At 40.6% G+C, this 21,871-nt stretch overlaps 2 protein-coding genes across 2 annotated transcripts; both read right to left on the bottom strand.

Moving 5' to 3' along the window:
* Positions 1 to 854: 854 nt before the first annotated feature.
* yaf2 (YY1 associated factor 2) lies at positions 855 to 15,865 on the bottom strand. The gene is made up of 4 exons (XM_034131350.1): positions 15,670 to 15,865; positions 15,269 to 15,394; positions 4,267 to 4,422; positions 855 to 3,727 (listed from the first exon to the last, which is right to left on the bottom strand). Exons 1-4 carry the CDS (start codon positions 15,693 to 15,695, stop codon positions 3,475 to 3,477), a joined length of 561 nt encoding a protein of 186 aa, XP_033987241.1. The 5' UTR covers positions 15,696 to 15,865; the 3' UTR covers positions 855 to 3,474.
* A 774-nt stretch (positions 15,866 to 16,639) lies between these two features.
* On the bottom strand, positions 16,640 to 21,038 carry zcrb1 (zinc finger CCHC-type and RNA binding motif 1). Its single transcript, XM_034131349.1, has 8 exons — positions 20,915 to 21,038; positions 20,177 to 20,279; positions 20,011 to 20,039; positions 19,479 to 19,590; positions 18,633 to 18,740; positions 18,407 to 18,516; positions 18,244 to 18,322; positions 16,640 to 17,289 (listed from the first exon to the last, which is right to left on the bottom strand). The coding sequence occupies exons 2-8, from the start codon at positions 20,258 to 20,260 to the stop codon at positions 17,140 to 17,142; spliced, it is 672 nt and encodes a 223-aa protein (XP_033987240.1). The 5' UTR covers positions 20,261 to 20,279; positions 20,915 to 21,038; the 3' UTR covers positions 16,640 to 17,139.
* Between the last annotated feature and the right edge of the window lie 833 nt (positions 21,039 to 21,871).

Raw genomic sequence — 21,871 nt, 5'->3', positions numbered from 1 at the left:
CAATTTGAACATTTCGTAATATAGGCTAGTGACTAGTCTAAATTGCTTATGAGGTTGTGCAGCTCTCTGCAGTCGTTGTCCCTCATCACAATTTTCAGGCTTTTATTTTGAAGGCCATGCAATTCATCCTGGTTTCTCTTTTCCACCATCTTCACTTGATGCTTCTTCATGCAACAGAAGCCGGAGGTCGAGACCCTAAATGGGGGGAAGGGTGGGAGCGATAAGCAAAGTTGGTTCTCCCCTCTCCCTCCCCCCTCAGCTGTGTCTACTCTGCAGCAACTCTCAATTCATTTCACCTCTGAAAAGAGCCTTTCAGGCTTTAAGTGACTAGTCTTTATTGTTGTGGTTCCACAAGACCTAAACTACATTTCCATCAAGTGTGGGAAAATCAAGGTAATTGACTGTAGTGGTTGATTAATTAGTTTGTAAACCATACCATATACTCAGAACTACTGTAAGCCTATATAATCAGGGCTATACGATTTGGAAAAAACAATAAATGCAATTAGTTTGACTGGTTTGCAACTGCGATATGTAGGCTACACAATATTGGGGGTATTGATAAATGACATCATTATCCAATAACATTGAAAAATACATAAAAAAATGACCATAATTAGATCTTTTAAGGAGGATTAAAAATGTGCAAGAAAAATATGTGTGTAGAATCTGATTTGTTGGCCGGGATATTGTTCTTCATTGTGTGCAGTGTGTGGGAGAGAAACTTTAGGATTTTAGCCTTTGCCGACCATTGACATGCACAGAAACTTATATAACACTCTACAGGAAAGGGGAAAACCCTAAGAAGCATGATAGGGCCTCATTAAAGTTTTAGGCAAAGTGAAACGACAAAGTTAAATGATATCATTTGTTTACATTTTCTTACTCAGACATGTAATAAACAAGTTCACACATTTTTAAAACAATTGAACATGGCAAAGCAAGACAACAAATAAAATATCAACAGGTGACAACCAACATATATTTTAAGTGTCTTTCAAATTTTGCCACAAACGAATAACAGATGTGAGTCGGGACAGTTCTCACAGGTCCACACAGCTAGTCCCAGCTAGTGGTGAACCCCTGAGATCTGCCACACACGAAACGATGCTAAACAAACTAAGAGACAAAGCCTGTCCCACAATATACCGAGACCGTAATATTATCATGCCATGACAGTTCTCAGGATCTGTGCTAAACATGTTAAAAGTAAAAATCTGGACAGTAACACTGCTATGATGGATAATACAACCACATCAAAACATTGTAGTACAATATTTTTTTTAGAAATGTATCTCTACAGGTTTCATAAGTTATCGTGTTGATCTATAGTTGTTCTGCTGGGGGTTTAGTATATTTCTAAAGCTCCCCCACTTTGCTACGTCAAAATGGAAGAAGCGGTTTTCTTAAGTCCGTCACACCGCAGGCCGTCACATTAATTGTGCGTGTCCAGAAGTCAAAGCCCCATTTTTCGTTGTAGAAGCACCACGCTTTGTCCGAACTGGGTCCACGGTGGGGGCCAAACAGCATGAGCCCCCTCTGGTCGTCCACTGTGGCGCTGAGCAGGTGCAGCGGAGATTTAAAAGGAGTATACCGGAGTCTTTTACAGCCACAGTCCCTTAACTAAACACTACATGTAGTTGACAAATAACCACTTTCTTTCCATCTCTTAAAACAAACATTTCCATGGTAAACCTGACTTGAAATTTGCTTATTTTTTCGAGAAACATCAGTATGAAGAACTGTTCCTGTATTTGCGTAGATATATCTCATTCTGTAGAGGTCATGTGATTGACAAAACACCTTTTTTTTTTTTTTTTTTTTTTTTTAATCCTGTCTGGACGAAGTATGGACAAAGTTTCAAGACTGTTATTAACAACAAAGCTGCATTAAGTGATTTTTTTTCATTAGCATGACTCTGCAAAGAAACCCACCCCTGAGAGACAGATTGTAGCTGTTATGGCTAATATGTTAGCATTGTATTACCTTCAAAATCCTATTGGATTAGCATTTCTAGTGTGATTGGTCATTATTAGCCCAATATCTCTGAGCGCTTGACAAGAATCTGGTGATACAATCCGTATCGTGATACAGGTGTAACAATTAAATACTGTCGTGCTATTAAAAACACAACTCTATGAGCAACAAACAAAAAGTAAAAAGAACATTTGTAGTTTTTTTAATGCAATCAAAACAGCGGGATTTGCATTTATCACAGTCCCTGCATCACCATACATGAGAGCACTTCTACCAGTGCAATCTGAGCCACACTGGCTGCATGTAAAATATTAAATTAAGATCAATAGTGTTTTTGACGACACTCAAGTGTAATGACATTTTTTGACTTACAACCCTAATATTTAGCCCATTTTTAGCCCAGGGTTGATCTGCACCTCTATCGTAGCGAGTTAGCTAGTAGTAAACTTCAATCTTCTGGGATTTCATGTTTACCAGGTAGTTTAACAACAGCTTGTCAATAGACTATCCATTGCTGCCCATGGATAGTCTGTGGTTGGTCTATGAGGACATCAAAACAATGAGACTAGCTAGAGAAATGCTAATTCTGTACAAAAAAGAAAATCACTTAATGCAGGTCTGCGGTTGTTGTTTATATTCTGCACAATTAATGGCTGCGAACGTAGAATAACAAAACCCTGATAGTATTTCTAGCACATGTGACGTAAGGGGCAGTGTAGACTACCGGTATTATCCTTTACAATCATATTCTGCACCTTTACCCGCACCATATAAAACAGGGCTTTTATCAAAACCTGCCTGACGCCCTTATACAGTCATAACAAGCATTACCTGAACTAAACATCCCGCTCCGAACATTACCCAAAAGCACCAAATGGTGCCCGGCAATGCTGCGTCAAAAAAGTCCCTCCGCAGCAGAGGCAGTCCACGAGTAAAGGCTGGGAGTAATGGCGAGCAGGAGCGAGGGTTTGCAGTGAGGTTGAAGGTTCAGCGTCGGGACACCGAGTGCGAAATTCAGGGTTTATAACGCGAAGGATTCCAGACAGAGGCGCAACGTTCCACATGGGGGAAGGATAGGTCACTCTGCCGGCCACTGAAGGTAAGGGTGGGCTGCACATTTCGAAAAATAAAAGGGCAGGAGTATCTGAAGGAAAACCGCACAGGGTCCTTAAAGCTCGTCCAAATTATTCAGACACATCTCAGGTCAGTTCTGAGGGAGTTCTTCGTCAGAATAAAACTGTCTTAGTAAGTATTCTAGCAGACAGCGTGCAGGATCGTCTCCATTACAACAAATGTCCGGGAGAAAATGTCTAAAAACGTCCAAGACAGAGCAAAGGTCTTCCATATTGCTTTCTAAAGAATCATTTAAACGTTCTAAATGCGATGTGTTTTGGTCACAGTTCCTATATATCCAAAAGAAGGTGATGTGCAGCTCTCCACCTTGCCTGCAGATGAGATGGGTGTGGAGGGGGAGGTTTGGAGGGAGGGGGGGGGGGCTCAGTGGGACTCTCCGTTGACCGAGCTGCCCTCCCCTCTGGGTGAGGAGGAGCGGGAAAGCCCCTTCTCTGTGGTCTCTGAGCTGGAGCCGTTCTGGCTGTGGGGGTCGGCGGCGGCCACGGTGCTGGACGGGGGGGCCACGGTGGACGTGGGCTTGACCTTCTCCTTAAAGTCCGTGATGATGACCGTCAGGTCGCCGACCGTCACCTCCAGGTGCTGGGCGCTGCTCCGGTCGATGTTTTTTAACCTCGGCCTGGTGAGGATGGGGAAATGGACATGAGAGCGAGATAAAAACCAAGCTGTGACAGTATTTTCTAATCTATTTCTTTTAAAAATGGTCTTGTATTAGTGACAGACAACTTATAGATGAATAGAAGGCAGTCTGTCCTTTATTGTAACCAACACAAGCACCAAGCTTTATGAAAAATAATGTGCAATGATGTGACAAATATGCAAATGTACACTCAGATAAAATCTTGAATGCTGCAATATTTTTCGCAAGTCTCGAGCCATTTCCTTAGCCACTTACTTTATAATGAGTCAAATCAAAATACTTGTTTATAGACGTATTCCTCTTTGATTCAGCCATGAGTGAAAGCACCTTGATCTTTTTTTCAAAGAGCATCTCCGAGACACTAATATGATTTTTTTACCTGGTGTTTCCCACCCTCATCAGGTTTATCTTTTGAAGCCCTTCATGAAATATGACAACCTCACGTCAGGTGGCAGAGTAAACACCATCCACAGTTTCTCCTGTTTATTCATGCGTCCCTGATATATCAGTTTGTTTACCTCATCTTCTTGTGACTGTTCTTCTTGAGCGCCGGCTCTCTGTCGCTCTTCTCCTTCTCTACCTTCTCCTTCTTTTCCTTTTTGGGCTGCGAGGGCAACACGAACTGCTGAGTTACCTGCTGCTGAGAGACGAGCTGGGAGACGGGACGAGGCTTCCTGATCCGGGGGGAGAGGAAGGGGGAGAGACAGAGCGAGGCAGATTAATGAGAGGGAAAATCACAGTGAGCACATGGCTCCATGCAAGCGCAGCACCGTAATCAAGAGGCAATAATCACTGCCAGTGCCGGTTAGGACGGTGCTGCGGAAGTGTTTTTAACACCGGCAGCGAGTGGCTCCACACACTGAGAATAAACCCGTATTCAGCCATCTGTGAGACGTGAACCTGCTCAGACTTGTTCCAGGACTCACAGGATAAACATCACGTCACCTAGGAATATGAAATCTTTTAGATTGTTGCTTTTAATTGTCTATTGTTTTTTACTTGTACTTGTTTTATGGTGTGTGTGAGCTGTGCTGTGTGATTGTTGGTATGTTTATTTGACTGTACAGCACTTTGGTCTGGAGGTTTTAAAGTGCTTTATAAATAAAGCTGTATTGTACCTTATCACACTGTACATTTATAGCAATTATCTTGTTTTTTACGTTAATATCATAATGAATAGGAATACACCATTATATATGATGTATTATACACATTTGTACATATTTATTGATATATGTTATGTGGTCAAATGTGCCCCTTTTTTACATTTTATTATGTATTTATTGACATGGTCTGTCCATACTAAAAAACATTTATTTTTACAAGCAGTTAAACTAAAACAAGACAAAGAAACATGCAACATCTCATAACCGTTCTTTCTAAAAAAATAAATAAACGCGCACAATATGCACATTTTGACTTAGTATGTTTGTTAAATATTTTTATTTTGCTGTACTTTTGTTCTCAAATGCAGCAACTGTTACAATAATGCATTCCCACCACAGGATAAATAAAGTATTCTGATTCTGAATACAAACGTGCAATAAAAATGTGAATTGTAAGTGTGCAAATTACACTGAATTAGTTATTTTATAAAAATTGCACTCACGTTTTTATAAAAATGTTCACACCCAGGGAGAATTGTAGTCGTTTATCCGAAATGTGGAATGACCTGATTCTCCTGCGCTGCAGTTTGTGTATTTAATAACTCAAGGCGTGCAAACAGCCATGAAGTATGACACCTGTGGGTGCTTCATGTAACAAACAGTCGTCACTCCTTCAGGGACTTGATCCCTAACCTGTGTTAGTATAAAAACATTATTCATGATGGATTTCTAAGGTTTGGATTTCAGGTTACGTACAAAAAACACACAGTCATGTTTTTGCTGCCTTGCTCTAAAAGTCATGTTCTAGTGACGTTGATGCACCTTCATATACAGAACGCTTAATTAAAAAGGCAGATCTGATAATAGAACTCGTTCTCAAACACCTAAATGTTCTTCCTCAGGCACATTTCAATCCTCCATGAGTGCCTGCTGTCTCAAAATTGATGCATTATGCAACCGGTCTGGCAAGACTTTGCACGCATGACGGCTGCGATCGTATTTCTGTGGCACTGTGTGTGTGTGTGTGTGTGTGTGTGTGTGTGTGTGTGTGTGTGTGTGTGTGTGTGTGTGTGTGTGTGTGTAGGGGCTGGCAACAGTCCTAGCTTAGAGGCAAGTGTGTTGAAAAGGCCATCTGTTGAAAGAGACTACACTATCTAGTGCCTGATTTTCCACGGGCACACACACTCGCACATGGACACTGTTGTATGTATGAATGCACAGTCTATGCACATCGTAGCATGCACACACACTGCACCAAAAAGCCAGAGTGGGGTAAACAAATCAGAAATGGGTGCACATGGAAACTCATGCATGCTTTATAAATACAATAAAACACACACACACACACTTTAAGGGACATGCAAGCGGCTGCACACACACACAGCAGTGAGGGCATGATAAGAAGAGTGTGTTGCCCTGTTGTCATATTTCAAGCTATAAATCAACACATTTCCTAACTCATCAGCTAGTTTGTGTGAAATTGGGATCAATAAAGTATATCTTAACTTATCTAAATTGCTGCTCATAAAATGCACACTCTTTATTTGAGAATGTATACTAGGAGTGAATTGCAGCTTTCAAACACTGCACAGTAAATCAGCTTTATTCACTAACCTGCGTATGAACCCTTCGAGGAGTATCGCAATTACAAAACACTGGCCCCCCAGGTGCTTCCTGAAGAAAATGCCCTTTTGCACTTAATGTAATTATAAGGGTGACACAGTACAAACACAGAGAGGACTCATGCACTGGACTTGAAGTACATCCATAAAATGAGCTTGAGAACGTAGCTGGAAAAGAAATGTCGTTTGGCCTTTTTCCCTAATTTTCGAAATGTATGAGCTTTGGCTGCTGGTCTTGTTCTCAGGGCAAATCTGTTGTTTAACAGTTCTGGGATGACCTAAATTGGGGCAGAGCTTCAAAGAGTCTCTCCCAGAGTTTTTTTTTATTTTTTTATCATCGCCTTCACAGAACATGCAGTGATGCTTGCGAGGCTGGAGTGAAATGCAAATGGGTCTCTTGGCCTACATAAGCGTCTGATAGGGAGGAGATGCCGAGATCCTCTGTCTTGTCAGCACGACGCTGCGGAACTGCTGACACCTTTTAAACAAAAAGAGGTCTCTTTAAATCCTCTGTATCCAGCTCCAGTAATCTGCAGCAATCCGTGACATCTTTTCAAAGCAATACGATGAAGAAAATACCCGTTTCTTTTCTTAATTTAGCGAGGCTCGCACACAAAACGTGTCTGGGCCATGCTGCCCTCAGGCCAAATGTTACCAGCCTCCAAAACAATAACAACAAGACAACCGTTTGTAACCCTTTGGGATTTTTAATTTCTGTTCAGGATGTCATCATGCACTTCCTGTTATTAACGGTTCGAGTTACAGATGAATTACTCCTGTCATTACCTCATTAATGCAGCAAACGGGTGGTGTATGTTTTTCTTGATGCACGATCAAGAAAGAATGCCGCCTCAGGCTAATCATGCTCTTCTCTATTTAAAACTAAGACTGGCTGCGCCCGAGAGGCAATTATTTTGTACATTCTATCTTCTTCAAGTGTGACAATGAAGTAGATTTCCACTAATAGAGCTAGCTCAATAACCTGGAGGTGAGAGAGGAGAAAAGCTGATATGACTGTGAGGCAGAGCAGCAGGCCTAAACAGAGCTGCCTCTGTTAACCCAATCAAACGGTTATTATTTTAGCACTTAGGCCTCCATCTGGAAGCGGAGTGTGTGTGTGTGTGTGTGTGTGTCTCTATTGATTCCAACAGGAAATTCTAGGCCTAATGTAAGAGCCCTATTCTTTCGGACATTAATACAGCGTGTTGAAACTGTTGTTCCGATCGATATTTGCTCCACTCATGCTTTATTCCACAGCAGCTAATGGAGATCCTCACTGGGAAATGTGGATGTTACGAGGGCTTAAACACGCCAAATGCTTTTGTTCCTGAAAATATAATCACAATGTCTCTGTTTTGTATCTCTTTTAATGTAGAGAGGAAAACATGTTGGAGACTAAACAGGAACTACTGGTTAATGATGATTCATTGCATGGGGAAATATGAAAATGTCATGTCACAATGATATCTGCCACCTACTATATTATCCCAAATGTCATCAACATGTGCTTTAAATGGTACTAATGTGTACTGGAATCATTTTACGAATCGCATAACAGATATGCGCATATCTTTTTTGAGTCAAAAACTAAAATGTATAAATAAAGATAATCAAAAAAAAACATAAGATTTCCCTTCATGAATAAAACATATCAACATTGTGTTAAGTCTGTTCTTCGTGCATTATCATTTCAAGCTCTATTTTTTTTTTTTTTTTTTTTTTTTTTTTTTTTTTTTTTAATAATTGTATTTACCATGATAGAGAGCAAGACAGCATTTTCAAAAGTCAAAACTTACCAACGTTTTTTATAGGAATTAAATATCGCCCCATCCTAGCTTTTTCTTTGACGCAATTTGTTCCAGTTCACTTCTGCTCACGATCCATTACTTGGTCATTCTAACATTTCCAAAGCGTGAGTGCAAACAGGGCAAATAATCGAAAATGTTAACAAAATTGCAATACGAACTAGTGCAATATTCAAATCGCAGTTAGCGCAGTATTTGTTAAAAGGTTAATTGATATCATTACCATTCTACGGACGTAAAAAACCTATTTGTACTTAAATGATGCTGAGGATGATGATACAAATGATCAGTCGCTCCAATATCATGAGTCATATCGCAATATCAGTCAAAATAAATCACAAATTAGTCATTTTCTAAACCGTGCTGCCTTACAAAACACTCCACCATTTTCTAACAGATGAAGCGTGATTTAGCTTTGTAGCCACAAGCTAACGACACACTCTCCCTGTGCTGCAGGAGCTGGAAAGTACAAACGCTGCTAGTCATCCTGCAACATTTCACTGATGGGGAAACTCTGGCTGACCCTTCTGCAAACACAGAGTCTAACGCTATCTCTCTCCCTCTGTTCCCTCCCCCTCGTCCGACCTCTCACTCCTCCACCAACAAAACAGTCGAGGAACCAGCGCTGCCAGGAAATATCTCCTCAGGTCCAGATTTGGTCACAAAACAAATGTATTATGACTCAGGGCCACAGCGGACAAACAGGTCATCAACACCACAGAGTCAGTACAGAGGGGGGGGGGGGGATCTGTTTATAGACCTATCATAATAACTTGCCTAAAGTGACTATAAGTGCTCTGGTCTACTTATCCCTGCTGTTGTCCTATATAGGGTCAAATGAGCCATTCCTATACGTTTGTGTTCATATAATGACCACTACCTGCTGCCTTTAAAAATGGTTTCAAAACAGAATCCGGACTAAATGTATGTGGCTGAGAATCCATCAAGATATGTTCCTCTGATCTTACTTGTAGTCAAACTAATTCTAACTTTTTGCCTGGTTTTACTCAAAAATAAGGATGAATTTTGTGTAAATGATGTCTTGAGGACCAACTTCTTTAATTCCACACTTTGAAAAGGGAGAAACCATTCAAGTTTAGGGTCTATCCAATTCACAAAACTGTTAATAAGAGGCGTACCGATGTAACTTCCATACTCAAAAACAAGTGTTTGAGTATTACATTGAAATGTAGGGCAGTCCATATAGTTAAAATGTATACTATAGTATAACTATTAGCAGTGAAATTGTAACACTCTCATAGGTTTGTAGATCTGACAGGGCACCTCTGTCCTTTATTCCAAAGCATTTACAATTGAAAAATATAAACTGGTTCCATCCTAAAGCTGGGCGATGTATGAAAGTGTATGATCCGTTATGATTTGGGCTTTTAAAAATAAAGCACATCATCATGTGGTTCACAAAGCGTGCATTTTTTGTAATAAATCTAGTACAATCGTTTCCTTTATGGTTACACTTTTATGAAACTAGAGGTCAAACATTTTCCCATTAATCTAAGCTCTTGTGTTTTCTTTTAAAAATGCTTATTTTAACATAGTCGTGCATTCCCAAAGACAGCACGTGGCTGAATTCTGCAGAACTGCTGGCTCACATTAGTGGAGAACACGGTGTGATGAGCAAACATCCCACAGGACAGCTGATGGACTGTGAATAAGCTCAGGAGTACGCTTCTCTAAACAGATCTCATCCCACTGCTCAGTGATGACTATACCATCGTTGTGAAATAGCTTTTTTTATGCGCTGTTAAAGGTTTAGGTGTGTGTCGGGTTCTATCAGCGGGTCGTAGACTGCTCCTGGGAGCTCCTCCAACCCGATGATTAATGTCCCTCCTTGCCTGTACATGCTACCACCATACGCGAGTGTGTGTGTGTGTGTGTGTGTGTGTGTGTGTGTGACAGATGGCTCTCTACGTCCTGTGGTTTATGACACCTTGTACAGCCCACTAGCCACACTATAGCACATTCTCCTCTCTCTCTTTCTCTCTCTCTCTCTCTCTCACACACACTGCTCTATGTGTGCTCAGTGTGTGATGCATCAGTGTCAGCGCAGTAATTACAGGCTTATCACGTAGCTATAATCTCGAGCCATAGTGACGTGATAACAGCCAGCTTCATTGTCCCTGGTGTACACTCGTGTGTGTGCTGTGAGGACTTTTATGAGGATGTAATCATTTAGATAGGGCGATCAAACATTGATTGGTGATTTAAGTGTGTTGTATTATTCATTTTACATATATGTATTCATATAAATAACACGCGCTATCAGTGTAAGTCGCAATCATGGCTCATAAAATGGGTTTTTTCAATAGTTGTTGCTGCCTGTTGTGATTTATTCTAGACTCGGGGCTAAATAGGGCTGCAAAATCTTTTTTAATTATTTTTAACCATCATTTGAGATTTCACAAAACAAACCCAGCTATTTTACTTAGGAGTCCTTAAGGGAATTAAAACACATGATGACTCTGAGGGGTGAGTCAAATGTTTGGCTCTGCACGCTTTATGTAATCAGTTTGGGGAAATTAACAGTCACATTAACACGGCAGCTAAATGGCGGCACATTTTGGTTGCATCTGATAAATTAGATTTCTCCTCCCACACATTTTACCAGCCAAACAACCAGATAGTGTTGAGATTTAAGAGGAATTTTGACCCTGTAAAAGGTTTAAAAAGGACGGGAAGCTAGGAAGCTATAGTTTTAAAAGCATAATTGATTTGTAAGGAAGGGGTTTTATAGCCAAAAGGAAACTGCGTTCTTCTAAGTGTATGCAGTATGTATGCACAGGCAGTGGAACGATATGGAAATATAACTAATTCACGCTGTGCATTTAAAACTGAAACATCTTCCTTCAGGCAGCATTTTAATGTATGTACATTTTAGTATTCCCCGGCAGTTACACACGACTTTACCAATGCAGCTACTTTGAGATGAAAAACAGGCAACAGAACATTAGTATTAATCAGATGGCTCCAGCAGGCTGATCAGTATCTCATATAGATATCTTCTGCAACCAATCACTGCTCTTTCCCAGATCCTAAAAGTCCAAGATGACTTTTCACATCCAAAGATATTCGATTCCATTTGTTATAAAACAGAATCATATCTTCATCGTTGAGAGGCTGAAAAGAGCATTTTTAGACTTTCTGGCATGAAGAACTACTTGAACGGTTGACCGAAAAAAAAGTGTGCACCACCAACAACAACTGAGCCGATTGCGCAATCACAGCCCACTTTTCAGTGCGTGCGCGGTGCATGTGAACTGCGAGGGCGAGCCTGTGCGGAGGATGATAAAACAACATCTAAAAAGCAGACAGATGTTGACAGTTTGCCAGCCAGCCAGAATGCCTTGTGCTTGTTTAGGTGGAGCTGACAAAACGCGCACAATCAGTCAATCTGTCACCGAGAGACGCCCTAGGTTAAGTTCAACTCGTGGAGAAAGAGAGAGGCAGACAGAAAGAGACCAAACAGGAATATCTGAGAGAAAGGAGAGGTGGGGAGCCGAAAGGCAGAGAGGAGAACTAATCCGAACACGATCGCGCTCACTGTCCTGACCCGTAGAAATATAATGCTGTGGAACAAGCTCCTGAAGGCAGAGCATGCACACACACTGAGTGTTTCCCTGGCGGGGGCCGACTTGTCAGGGCTCAGCTGGGTGAACAGATGCAGGTGGTGCAGGCGAGACACGGGAGAAGGTCACAAACGGCGCTCTATTACACCGGGCTGTTAAACTCAAACCTAAACACCGTCCTCAGCCAAATACTACTGTCTGTCAGCACCACTTCACATGGCATTTTCAGCTCATTCCTGCTCGTCCAAAACGCCAGACGGGAGCATTAACTCTGACACATGCCTTGTCTTTTTTCTTTAAACATTAAGATGACACTCTAATCCGGTACAAGGCCCATAATGGGTGCAGTGGGAGGCCTTCTGGCTGAAGGACGCTCTGCCGGGTGTGTTCCAGATGATCAAACTTGTGACCTTGCACTTATCAAAACAGCCTCCTTTATCCGCCATTGAACTGTGACTTTCATCTTTATCGTTTTTGCTTTTCAAAGGGAGTCCAAAGATGAGATGTCTCTCCCACGTTTTCTCAGGAAAAGTCTCAAGGTAATGAGGCTGCATGATATGTAGTGATCCCAAAGCTCCTAGTTAGTCGGCTTTAATTAAAAGCTGTTCACTTGCTGCAGGAAAAACAACATATTTTTCCATATTCATTCATCTGCTGCACAAATGACTGCATCACATTTGCAGCCAGTGTGAATTTCCTAACAAAATATTAGCTGTAGATGCAAGTCGCACTTTGTGTTTCATCACATTTGACTCCCTGGAAAAGTTTTCCCGAGCCGTTGACAGAATAAGCGGAACGTCGGCAGGTTCCCCTTCTGTGCCAATCTCCATCCCTCTTACATTTCACTCCCCTTTTTTTTCCGATAAGCGAGTCCAATCCTGCTGATGTATCCCTGCCTTCACTGCTTTCAATCAGCTGCCAGCTTCCAGTCCCTGCAGTAGATCATCTCTCCACATCAGAGGAATTTAGGCAGCGAGATCTGCTCAGCCTCACCTTCATAAAACATTTATCTCCTGACGGCTATCTACATGCTCTTCCTCCTGAAATACTCTCTGCCAATGCCTTGAAATGTACTTGCTGATCCCGTCAGAAAAAGTGCTTTTCTCTCCGTCCTATCACAAGTTAATTTCTCTTCCACCGAGCCAGCACTGGGCTGTCAAACCTGTGACCTTCAGGCGACGGGTCTCACCAGCGGACGCTCCATGCCCCTGTCGAGGAATAATTCATTTCTCCGCAGTAATAGCTCAGTCATGCTTGTTTAGTAACCAGCGAGGGAATTCGTCCTGTCCTACATTTATATTCTGCACGTGCTATGCCCTTTACCACCTTTGGCTTGCTCGCAGTGAAATCCGCTTGTCTGTTGTGTTCGGGTCATTAACAGCTGCGACCACCTGTGTGGCCATTTTGCTGCAGGATTAGGGCCTTCTGGGAAAAAACGAGACAAACACTTCAAACGTTTCTGCAGCAATGCAGTTGGGAAAGCATTTAGATATGACCTCCTCATGGACGCTTTTTTTTTTCTAAATGTGTCAGCTGTGAAGCGTGGAATTCTACGTCCTTGTGTCCTTGCCAACTTCCCCCAAAAATACCCAGATGGGGAAGACAAAGGGTGTCGCAGCTTTGGTGACGTGAGGATTCAGACAGGTTCTTGGCAAAGCTGCAGGCCGTTGTTTTTTTAGTCCCTGGAGTGTCCTCAACAATCAACGCTCTCCAGCAATAATCTGAACTCCTATGATAACAGTATGTGTGTCGCTAAATCGCTTTGTTTGCACGAGCAGCAACTGTGCACTTATGAGTGCGATCAAGGGTGCGCATATTAGGAAATGTGCCTGTTTGTGTACCAATAGGCATGCAGTCATGGGTAAAATTTGCATGTCGAGTGCATCTGTACGTGCGTGTGTGTCTCTGATGACAGCGGGCTGATTAAGCTGTTGCATAGTAATGAGCTATGGCTGTCTGTCTGGCAGCTGCTCTCACAAGCTCCTTTCACAACTAACCCTCCCACACACACACACAAGTGCGCAGTAAGAGGCGTAGAAGTGCATGCACTGACACGAGAAATACCCCACTTATGAAAAAGCATCAAAGCCCACAACTGCACTGATGTTGTTGTAGTTAAATGATTGGGAAAGTTGTGCTAATGCAGGATGATACATTGAAGAGGGAGCTCATGTAACACACACTGTTTCCCAGAGCTACACTTCCTCTCCTTCACCCTTTGTTGCGTTTTCATCCTGATGAGCCACTCAGGGATAACAGTCATTTCCTGCCTCAAATCACTGAAGTCAGGACAAGTAGCGTGTAGTGTGTGTGTGTGTGTGTGTGTGTGTGTGTGTGTGTGTGTGTGTGTGTGTACCTAAATGCTGTGTATTTGTATGTTGAAGTACCTTTGTGTGTGAGTTTGTGTTCCCCCATCGTCTGTTAGAAATATCTCCGGGGCAACAAGATGGATGTGTGTTTGTGTGTGGAAGTGTGTGCGGAAGTGAGCCATCCACTTCCCTCATTTAATGGAGGTCAGTGTGTGTGAACACCCGGAGAAGAACATGGACACTAATGCACTGCTGAGAGTAGGGCTGACCCTGTTTTGGTGTTAGTCGACTAAATCATTTTTTATATTTTTCATGCCGACTTATTTCCAAGAACTGGAGAACACATGATCTAAAGTGGTGTTTTTACATGATTCTTTATGGCAAAAACGGATATGTTGAATCAAATAAACTAATCACTATTCGACCAAATGGTATTGAGGATAAGGCGACTAAGAATTTCATTGGTAAAGGAAAGCCCCAGCTCAAAGAAAATGTAGAGTTCAAGGAAAACACGGAGTAAGTAGTTATTATTTAAAAACATACAGACATTATTGCAATTCTCGTTGTTGCTGCACACTTTTTTTTTAGTAGTTCTTAATGCCAGAATGTCTAAAAATGCCGTTTTCAGTCTATCAACGATGGAGATGTGATGCTTTTTCTCGGTTTTATAACAAATTAAACTGAATATCTTTTGGTTTTGGACTTATGAAACAAGAAATTGACATTTAGAATCTGGCATTCTTGTATACACCATTTTAATGGAGATAAAATAATTGTTAGTTGCAGCCTTCACAATAACGCATTTCAGAGTATCTAGTATACATCACCTAAAACATACATGAGAAATACAATAAAAAGAACTGGCCTAAACCATGTTTGTTTACTACCTGACCTGTATAATACTAACAACGATAAGGTTTTCAAATAAACGTCAACTGTATCCCCTTACAAAGGCACACATTGGTAATAGGATAAAGGGGTGGTAGTGAGATTATTCCTCATTCTGTTAGTGGGGGCTGACTCCCAGGGGACCCCCACCCCCCTCAGCTTGGGAAGCCGCCATTTAAAAAGAGGTAATGTATATGAATCCTTACCTTGTTGACGTCCCCTTCCTGACATCACACATCATGCACTTAAAAGCCTCTGCCGTGTTCTTGTACGTGCACACGCTGCAGTCCCAAAACCCCTCGTCGGAGGAGGGCTTCGGTTGACGCTTCGGCCTTTAAAAAACAATAAATGTACACACAAAATTAAAAAATAACCGAAGAGAGGTGGTAGTGGTGGTGGGAGACAAGAGAGAGTTCAGCTTGCATGCACGAAATGTAGCAAACATCTGTGTAAGCCTACAGGATTTAGGAAATCATCTGCACACACACACATGCAGAGAGAGAGAAAAGAGAGAGAGAGAGAGAGACCGTGGAGAAAACCCATTTTTTTCCGTGTCCGCTCCCCTCTCGTATCTTGAATATTTAGCCCGTTTTAACTCGGTTTTTACCTTGTGGGACTCCTCTTGTCGCCCATGCCAGACCGGGGTTTCCGTGGAGATGCTGAGACGAGCTCAAGTCGTTTTATTTCCGATTATTTTACCAAAGAAAGCGATGCGCCCGTGCCGCTCGGCTTCCAGCTGTCGTGGAAACTCCGCTTGGGAGAGGGTCACGTGATTCGCTCCGGCCAATCAGAGGCAGGGTTACTTCCCGAGGCTGACATTCCTCTTGATGAATCTATGCCGTGTTCATGTACCCGCTTGGAGGGTCGTACTTCTGTGTAACGAGGGTGTTACAAATCCATATTATGGGGGTTATTATGACTAACATGACTCGTTTAGACGCGGTTTGAAAGCTGATTCTAAAATACAGCAAGATGTACACCTTAAATTAAGGAAAAAGTCAAATTGAAACGGCTGATATCAGTTAATGCCTTTTAAAAAGATAATAGATATTATTTAAAAAAATTAAGAATATTGTTGTGCTGTAATTTGCTGTATTAAATACAAGAATGCCACATGCATTAAATGGCTATAAATGGTTATTTTCTCAACATAGAATCCCATCTTTCTTTGTAGAAGTTATCTCTTTATCCACTCTCCTTGTCATGAGATCTTTCATTTCCGGCAGCACCTAAATGCAACAAAAGCTATAGTCGCACTCGCTCATGTGTTAACCGTTTAGATCATTTCACTGTACAGGGATTCCTCTCTCATCCCTCTATATATTCTCATTTGACTCGCTGACTGCAGGATTTCCGCAGTAGTTTAGATCATTCGCCTTAAACACCGGGGAATACCTCGCCTGATTTCTGTGCTGACGTAAACGGGAATCAAAGGACACATTTCCAAACGCATGCTGGTTTTATAATGGGCCTGAGAAAAAGACCATAGCCTGGGGATCCTGAACCTTTCATGTCAACTAGATCTCCATAATGTCCCCAAGATGAGATTTTTGAGCAAGGAAACCATAACTGCTGCATTTTAGCTGTTGCAATATTTAGTATTTACACACACCGTCAAAATCACTACATGTAGTTCAGAAAGACTCATTACATTTTAATCCTTGTTGGTTGTGTCTCAATAGGAAACATAGCAATACAAAATAAACATATGACACACATCACTTATTTGGACAGTTTTGGGAAACATAATACAAATGAATGAACAAAATTCCACTCAGTTCACCGGTAAAAGTAAAAAAATGTCTCTTTCAGAAATCAGTATCTCATTATTTGTTTAACACCGGAACAACAACAAAGAATTTGGCCTGTCATTAAGAAGCAAGGTTTTATTGACTGACATATAAAAACAAATACAATGTTTGAGTTTTATGTACAAGAAGTAAAAAGAAAATCTGATGTGTATCTGTGTAAAGGATGCATCTCCCATATAATACAACTTACAAAAATAAAGGACTATTTCATGTATAACATAGGGCTTATGTCTAAACCCTGTGTTATAACTATATTATCATTATAATTAGTCGCTTAGCTCCTCCTCATCACTGAAATACGCGCTCTTTTTGATCCTTGGTTTCTTGGAGTCTGAGGATGTTGAAGCGTGAGCACTTTCTTCTTGAGACAAACGTGCCCGCTTCTTCTGCGTCTCCTCTGCCTCAATACTGGCTTGCTGAAAGGACACAAATGGGGAAAAAAGGGAATATAACACTGCTAAAAGCTAATAATTCAATTCAAGTGTATGGTGCATTTAAAGGTCCCATGTCATGCTTTTCCGGTTATTACCCGTCCCCTTGTGTGTTATGTAGCTTTTTCTGCATGTAAACGGTCTGCAAAGTCACAAACCCTCAAAGTACAACCTGTAGCGAGTAAAACACAGAAACACAGAAAAGACCTGTCTATGCGGCCCCAAAACGCCTCGTTGGAGATTTCTCTTTTTCCATTTTTTTCTTCCTGAGTAAAGTGACGTAACCATGCCCAGGTCCAAATGGACCAATCTGTGGAGCTCCTCACACACACACACACACACACACACACACACTCACTCACTCAGCCTTATCTTTTCTCAGCTGCGGCTCTGCGGATTTCTCAGCCTGAACTCAGCCTGAGCACACACACAAACTCACAGCCAGGCTGCGATGTCTCGCTGTCTCGCTGACCCCACGCAGCAACCAGGAAATGACCCCAGTAATCCAGCTCACACTGTCCGCAGCAGCGAGCCCCGCAACGTCTCGCCAACACGGCACCCAGACCCCACGCAGCATTCTCATCTGTTTGTCATTACTGGTGTCATTTTCTGGTTGCTAACAAACGCCATTGTAACACATAATCACTGATGTTCCGCTGTAACGGTGGTGGACTCATCAGAACAGAGTGGGCGAGCTGACCAATCAGAGCACACTGGGCTCACAGGGAGCAGGAGCTCCAACAAGCCGTTTAGGACAGAGAGTGAATACACATACTATACAGAGATGCTGTATGAGAATCCAATGTGAGTTTGGAACATTGAACAATGTAAATCTATTCTAGTAGACCTCAACAATGGAATTATGATCAGTAGAAATGGCCATGACATGGGACCTTTAAGTCAAGATGTCTATTTTGATTTCTATCCCTGCACACTTACCTGAAAAGCTATGGCTTGGCTCAGACTGTCCAAGGTTGGGTCCTCTCCCTCTTCTTCACTTTCTTCTTCTTCTTCCTCACTTAAATGGAAAATATGTAGGAATTACAAACACAAAACTCTTTAATAAAGAAAATCTGACAATATCAACTGTAAAAATACGTACACATGCCCAGGTTTTTCTGCCTCTTTCTTCTTTTTCTTCTCTTTCTTCTTCGGAGCTTCCCTTTCTCCCAGGATGTTTTTGGGGCATGCGTAGCTCAGATGACCCGTATCCTGTCATGTTTCATTTGAAAGCACACACAATCACTTAACATCCTCTAAGATAGTTTTCTACACATTCAGAAAAGAATACAAGCAATTGAAATAAAATAAGTTAAATATGCACTGACCCCACATTCGTAACATTTAGTCTTGTCCGTGTAGTTTCGTCTTTTTATGAACTCAGTTGCTCGTCCATTGTCTACGGCGATGCTCGCTTTCACTGTTCTGCCAAACAACTGGGAGACAAACATAGGGGTATATATAGGGTTGCAAAGGGGCGGAAACTTTCCATGGGAAGTTAAGCTGGGAATTTTGGAAATATTCGATGCAAAATTAAACAAAAAACATGACATTTCAACAGATTTTTTTTTTTTTTTAAGTAGAACAGAACAAGTTTTAATTATTTTATTGAACAATTATTTGTTTCATTGAAGAACGAAAACAGGAATGTTGAGTTAAATAGTACTCATCCCCCCCAACCCCACTCATTAAAAAATGAACAAAAATGCACCCCCCATCCAAAAATCCCCACAAAGTCCCATTCAAAATGTTAAATGAAAAGATGTGGCTTCATTTTTCTTGTGCTTTGGGCTCAAAAGTATGATCCAGTCTTCTCGAAATCATCTGTGCATGTGATGGAGGAATGCACAGTGCCTGTAGGGGGTGTGGTCTCAATAGCCATGCAGTAAGCAGTGTGCTATGGCATGGATATTCAAGTGTACTTGAATGGCATCTGTTTGTTTTAGTCAAGATTATGATAAAATATACTTTCCTCAACTATATTTAAGTTCCCTATGAAGAGCCAACCTTCAATTTAGAAAATTCCTAGTTAATTCCCATGGAAAGTTTCCATCTTTGAAAATTCCCGGAATTTTGCAACCCTAGGTATGTATCAAGTTTATATCTGTTATTCATTACAACATCACTGACTGCAACTAATACATGTCTGAAAAATAAGAACATGACAGACTGACCTGTTTGTTGTTCACTGCTTTTGCACAGTTATGAGCTGATTCTCTGTCCAGGAAGAGAACGAACGCCACCCCTTTACTCAGGCGAGTCTCTTTATCTTTAACGATTGTAACCCTGGAATAAACATGGCGGTTATTAATACCAAACGTATAATAATAATAACTTTATAAAGCACATTTAAATTAAGTTATTGTTAGGTGCTTTGACAACAAACGCAGGATCTCCAGAATGTTATAAAACAAGAAGGCATCACAGTAAGGCAAGCCCAAAGCAAGATTAAATTAAGGTAACATTTAAACAAAAAATTGAAAAACCTAGTAGAGAGAAGACAAATGATGGAGAAATAAATGAGTAAATACATTTTTTTAAATGATACAAAAATGCTAGTCTATAAAATGGGTTTTAAGAAGTCATTTAAAAGAGGTCAGAGATTAAAATTGAGTATTCAAAGCCATTAACTGCTGTTTTGGTGTACACATTACTAAAAAAGAAACACAATTATGCAAAACAAAATACGACAGAGCCATTACTTACTTTACAACCTTTCCATATTTGGTGAATAGCTGAAAAGAGACAAAGTAATCTGTTTCAATATTCAAGTTTCTTTCATTTAGATTCCATGGTGGTATTTTACTTATTTCTGTTGTTGCCAGGCAAAAGCATCCTTAATATTATCTCCTAACACTGTGTAGGATCTTACCTTGTGCAGGTCATTGTTGGTGAGAGAGAATGGCAGGTTTGACACATACACAGTGCTTCTGCTTGGTGCCAACCCCCCGCTCATACTGGACGCATATAACACACTGGAAGAGGAAAAGATCACAAAGTTAGTTCAAGTTCTACCTCTCTATGAACAATCTGCACATACTGTACTTACATACTGCAGCCTAATTACACTACCTCACAGTATTACACACTACTGTATCTATCTATCTATCTATCTATCTACCTACCTACCTACCTACCTATCTATCCATCTATCTATCTATCTACCTATCTATTGTATCTATCTGACAGACAGATAGACAGACATATAGTTAGATAGTTACAGCAGCTCAGTCATTCAAATAATTAAAAGGGGGGAAACAAGTATGAACATAATGCCATAAAAAACTAAACAATAAAAAGCAAGTATATATACATATCTACAGTTTAAAAAAAAAGGACATCACAAAGAATACTCACTATAAAATGTTCTAGATAGGAGAGGCCAATATACTACAGCAACAGAAATATAGACTTATAGTATGTATATGATATTACAGTAGCTGAAACATACAGTTAAAAAATACAGTCGTGTCTATCTATCTATCTATCTATCTATCTAAACATGTTTAATAATGCTCACCCAGCTTCTTAGCTAGTTTAGTAACTCCACTATTCATGTCGCGATTCACATTTTAAATTAAGTGCAAGCAGAGGAGTACAAACGACTTACCAAAACAGCCTCCACCTTGTAAAACCAATATAACAAATATAGTGTTTTTAAAAAAGCCGACTGATATATGAATGAGTGTGAAGCTAATGTTTAGCAAAAAGAAACAAATGCTTTCTTCTTCTTCTTTTCACGGTTTTATTGCGAGTGGCAGCTAGCGTTAGCATTAGCATTAGCGCCCCCTACTGTATTGGAGTGAATCTACCACAAACATTTAAATACAAAATAAATAAAACATTTAAATTATCTTTATTAACTGAGTCATTCCTAGCATTCGGTGCCATTTAGGTCCCCAACACATTATATCATATATTTTGTATTTAAACGGTCTAATGCTTATTTTTTAAAAGCTTGGTTTTAAATGTTTATCCCCCTCTACCATAAAACAACAATGTTATTTACCCAGGATATTCACAATTCTAAATAATTACTCTGATTTTAGCACAAGTAGGCCGAATTGCTGTGTCCCCAATCATGTTTGCTCAACTTCTGTAACAGATATACAGAAAGAAATCAAAGAAATACAAAAAAATTCTACATTTTTGTCACTGTTGTATAACCCTTTTGCTAATATTCCTCACCAAATTTAGTTTTTTTTATGAATTAATTTGTATTGTTTAAAGAGTGTGTGTCCCCTGTTTGAATGTCCCCCCTGTTACTCTGATTTGAATCCCTCTGGACAAACCCCTTTACTATTCTACTATTTGTATGACTCAAGAAGAAGGATACATTTTGAGTGGAAAAATCATCTTCAAGAAGCAAAGTGTATGCATTCTTCCTTCAACGTTTTTTTTAACGTTTTTAAAGAACTTAACTGTTGCGGTAAAGCATAACATGTCCACCCTGTTATGCTCATGTTAGTGGAAACTGATCATTTGTTTTACATTTAGAAAATATGGTGAATATATCGATCAAATATATGTTTCTGTTGTCACCAAGTGCTAGCTTGATTATCATCAC

This window comes from Trematomus bernacchii, unplaced genomic scaffold (assembly GCF_902827165.1).
Source record: "Trematomus bernacchii unplaced genomic scaffold, fTreBer1.1, whole genome shotgun sequence".
Lineage (NCBI taxonomy): Eukaryota > Metazoa > Chordata > Actinopteri > Perciformes > Nototheniidae > Trematomus > Trematomus bernacchii.
The sequence above is the reverse complement of the archived record's forward strand: the minus strand, read 5'-3'. Positions and strand labels throughout refer to the sequence as shown.

Bases quoted from the DNA above. Each gene is read 5' to 3' on its own strand.
- yaf2 (XM_034131350.1), bottom strand. From the start codon at position 15,695: ATGGGCGACAAGAGGAGTCCCACAAG. The intron at 15,395-15,669 runs GTAAAAACCGAG...TGTTTTTTAAAG, and splicing joins GACAAGAGGAGTCCCACAAG to GCCGAAGCGTCAACCGAAGC. The intron at 3,728-4,266 runs GTAAACAAACTG...CATCCTCACCAG, and splicing joins AACAGTCACAAGAAGATGAG to GCCGAGGTTAAAAAACATCG.
- zcrb1 (XM_034131349.1), bottom strand. From the start codon at position 20,260: ATGAGCGGGGGGTTGGCACCAAGCAGAAGCACTGTGTATGTGTCAAAC. The intron at 20,040-20,176 runs GTAAGATCCTAC...GTCTCTTTTCAG, and splicing joins CCAACAATGACCTGCACAAG to CTATTCACCAAATATGGAAA. The intron at 18,741-19,478 runs GTCAGTCTGTCA...TTTGTCTCCCAG, and splicing joins AAGCAGTGAACAACAAACAG to TTGTTTGGCAGAACAGTGAA.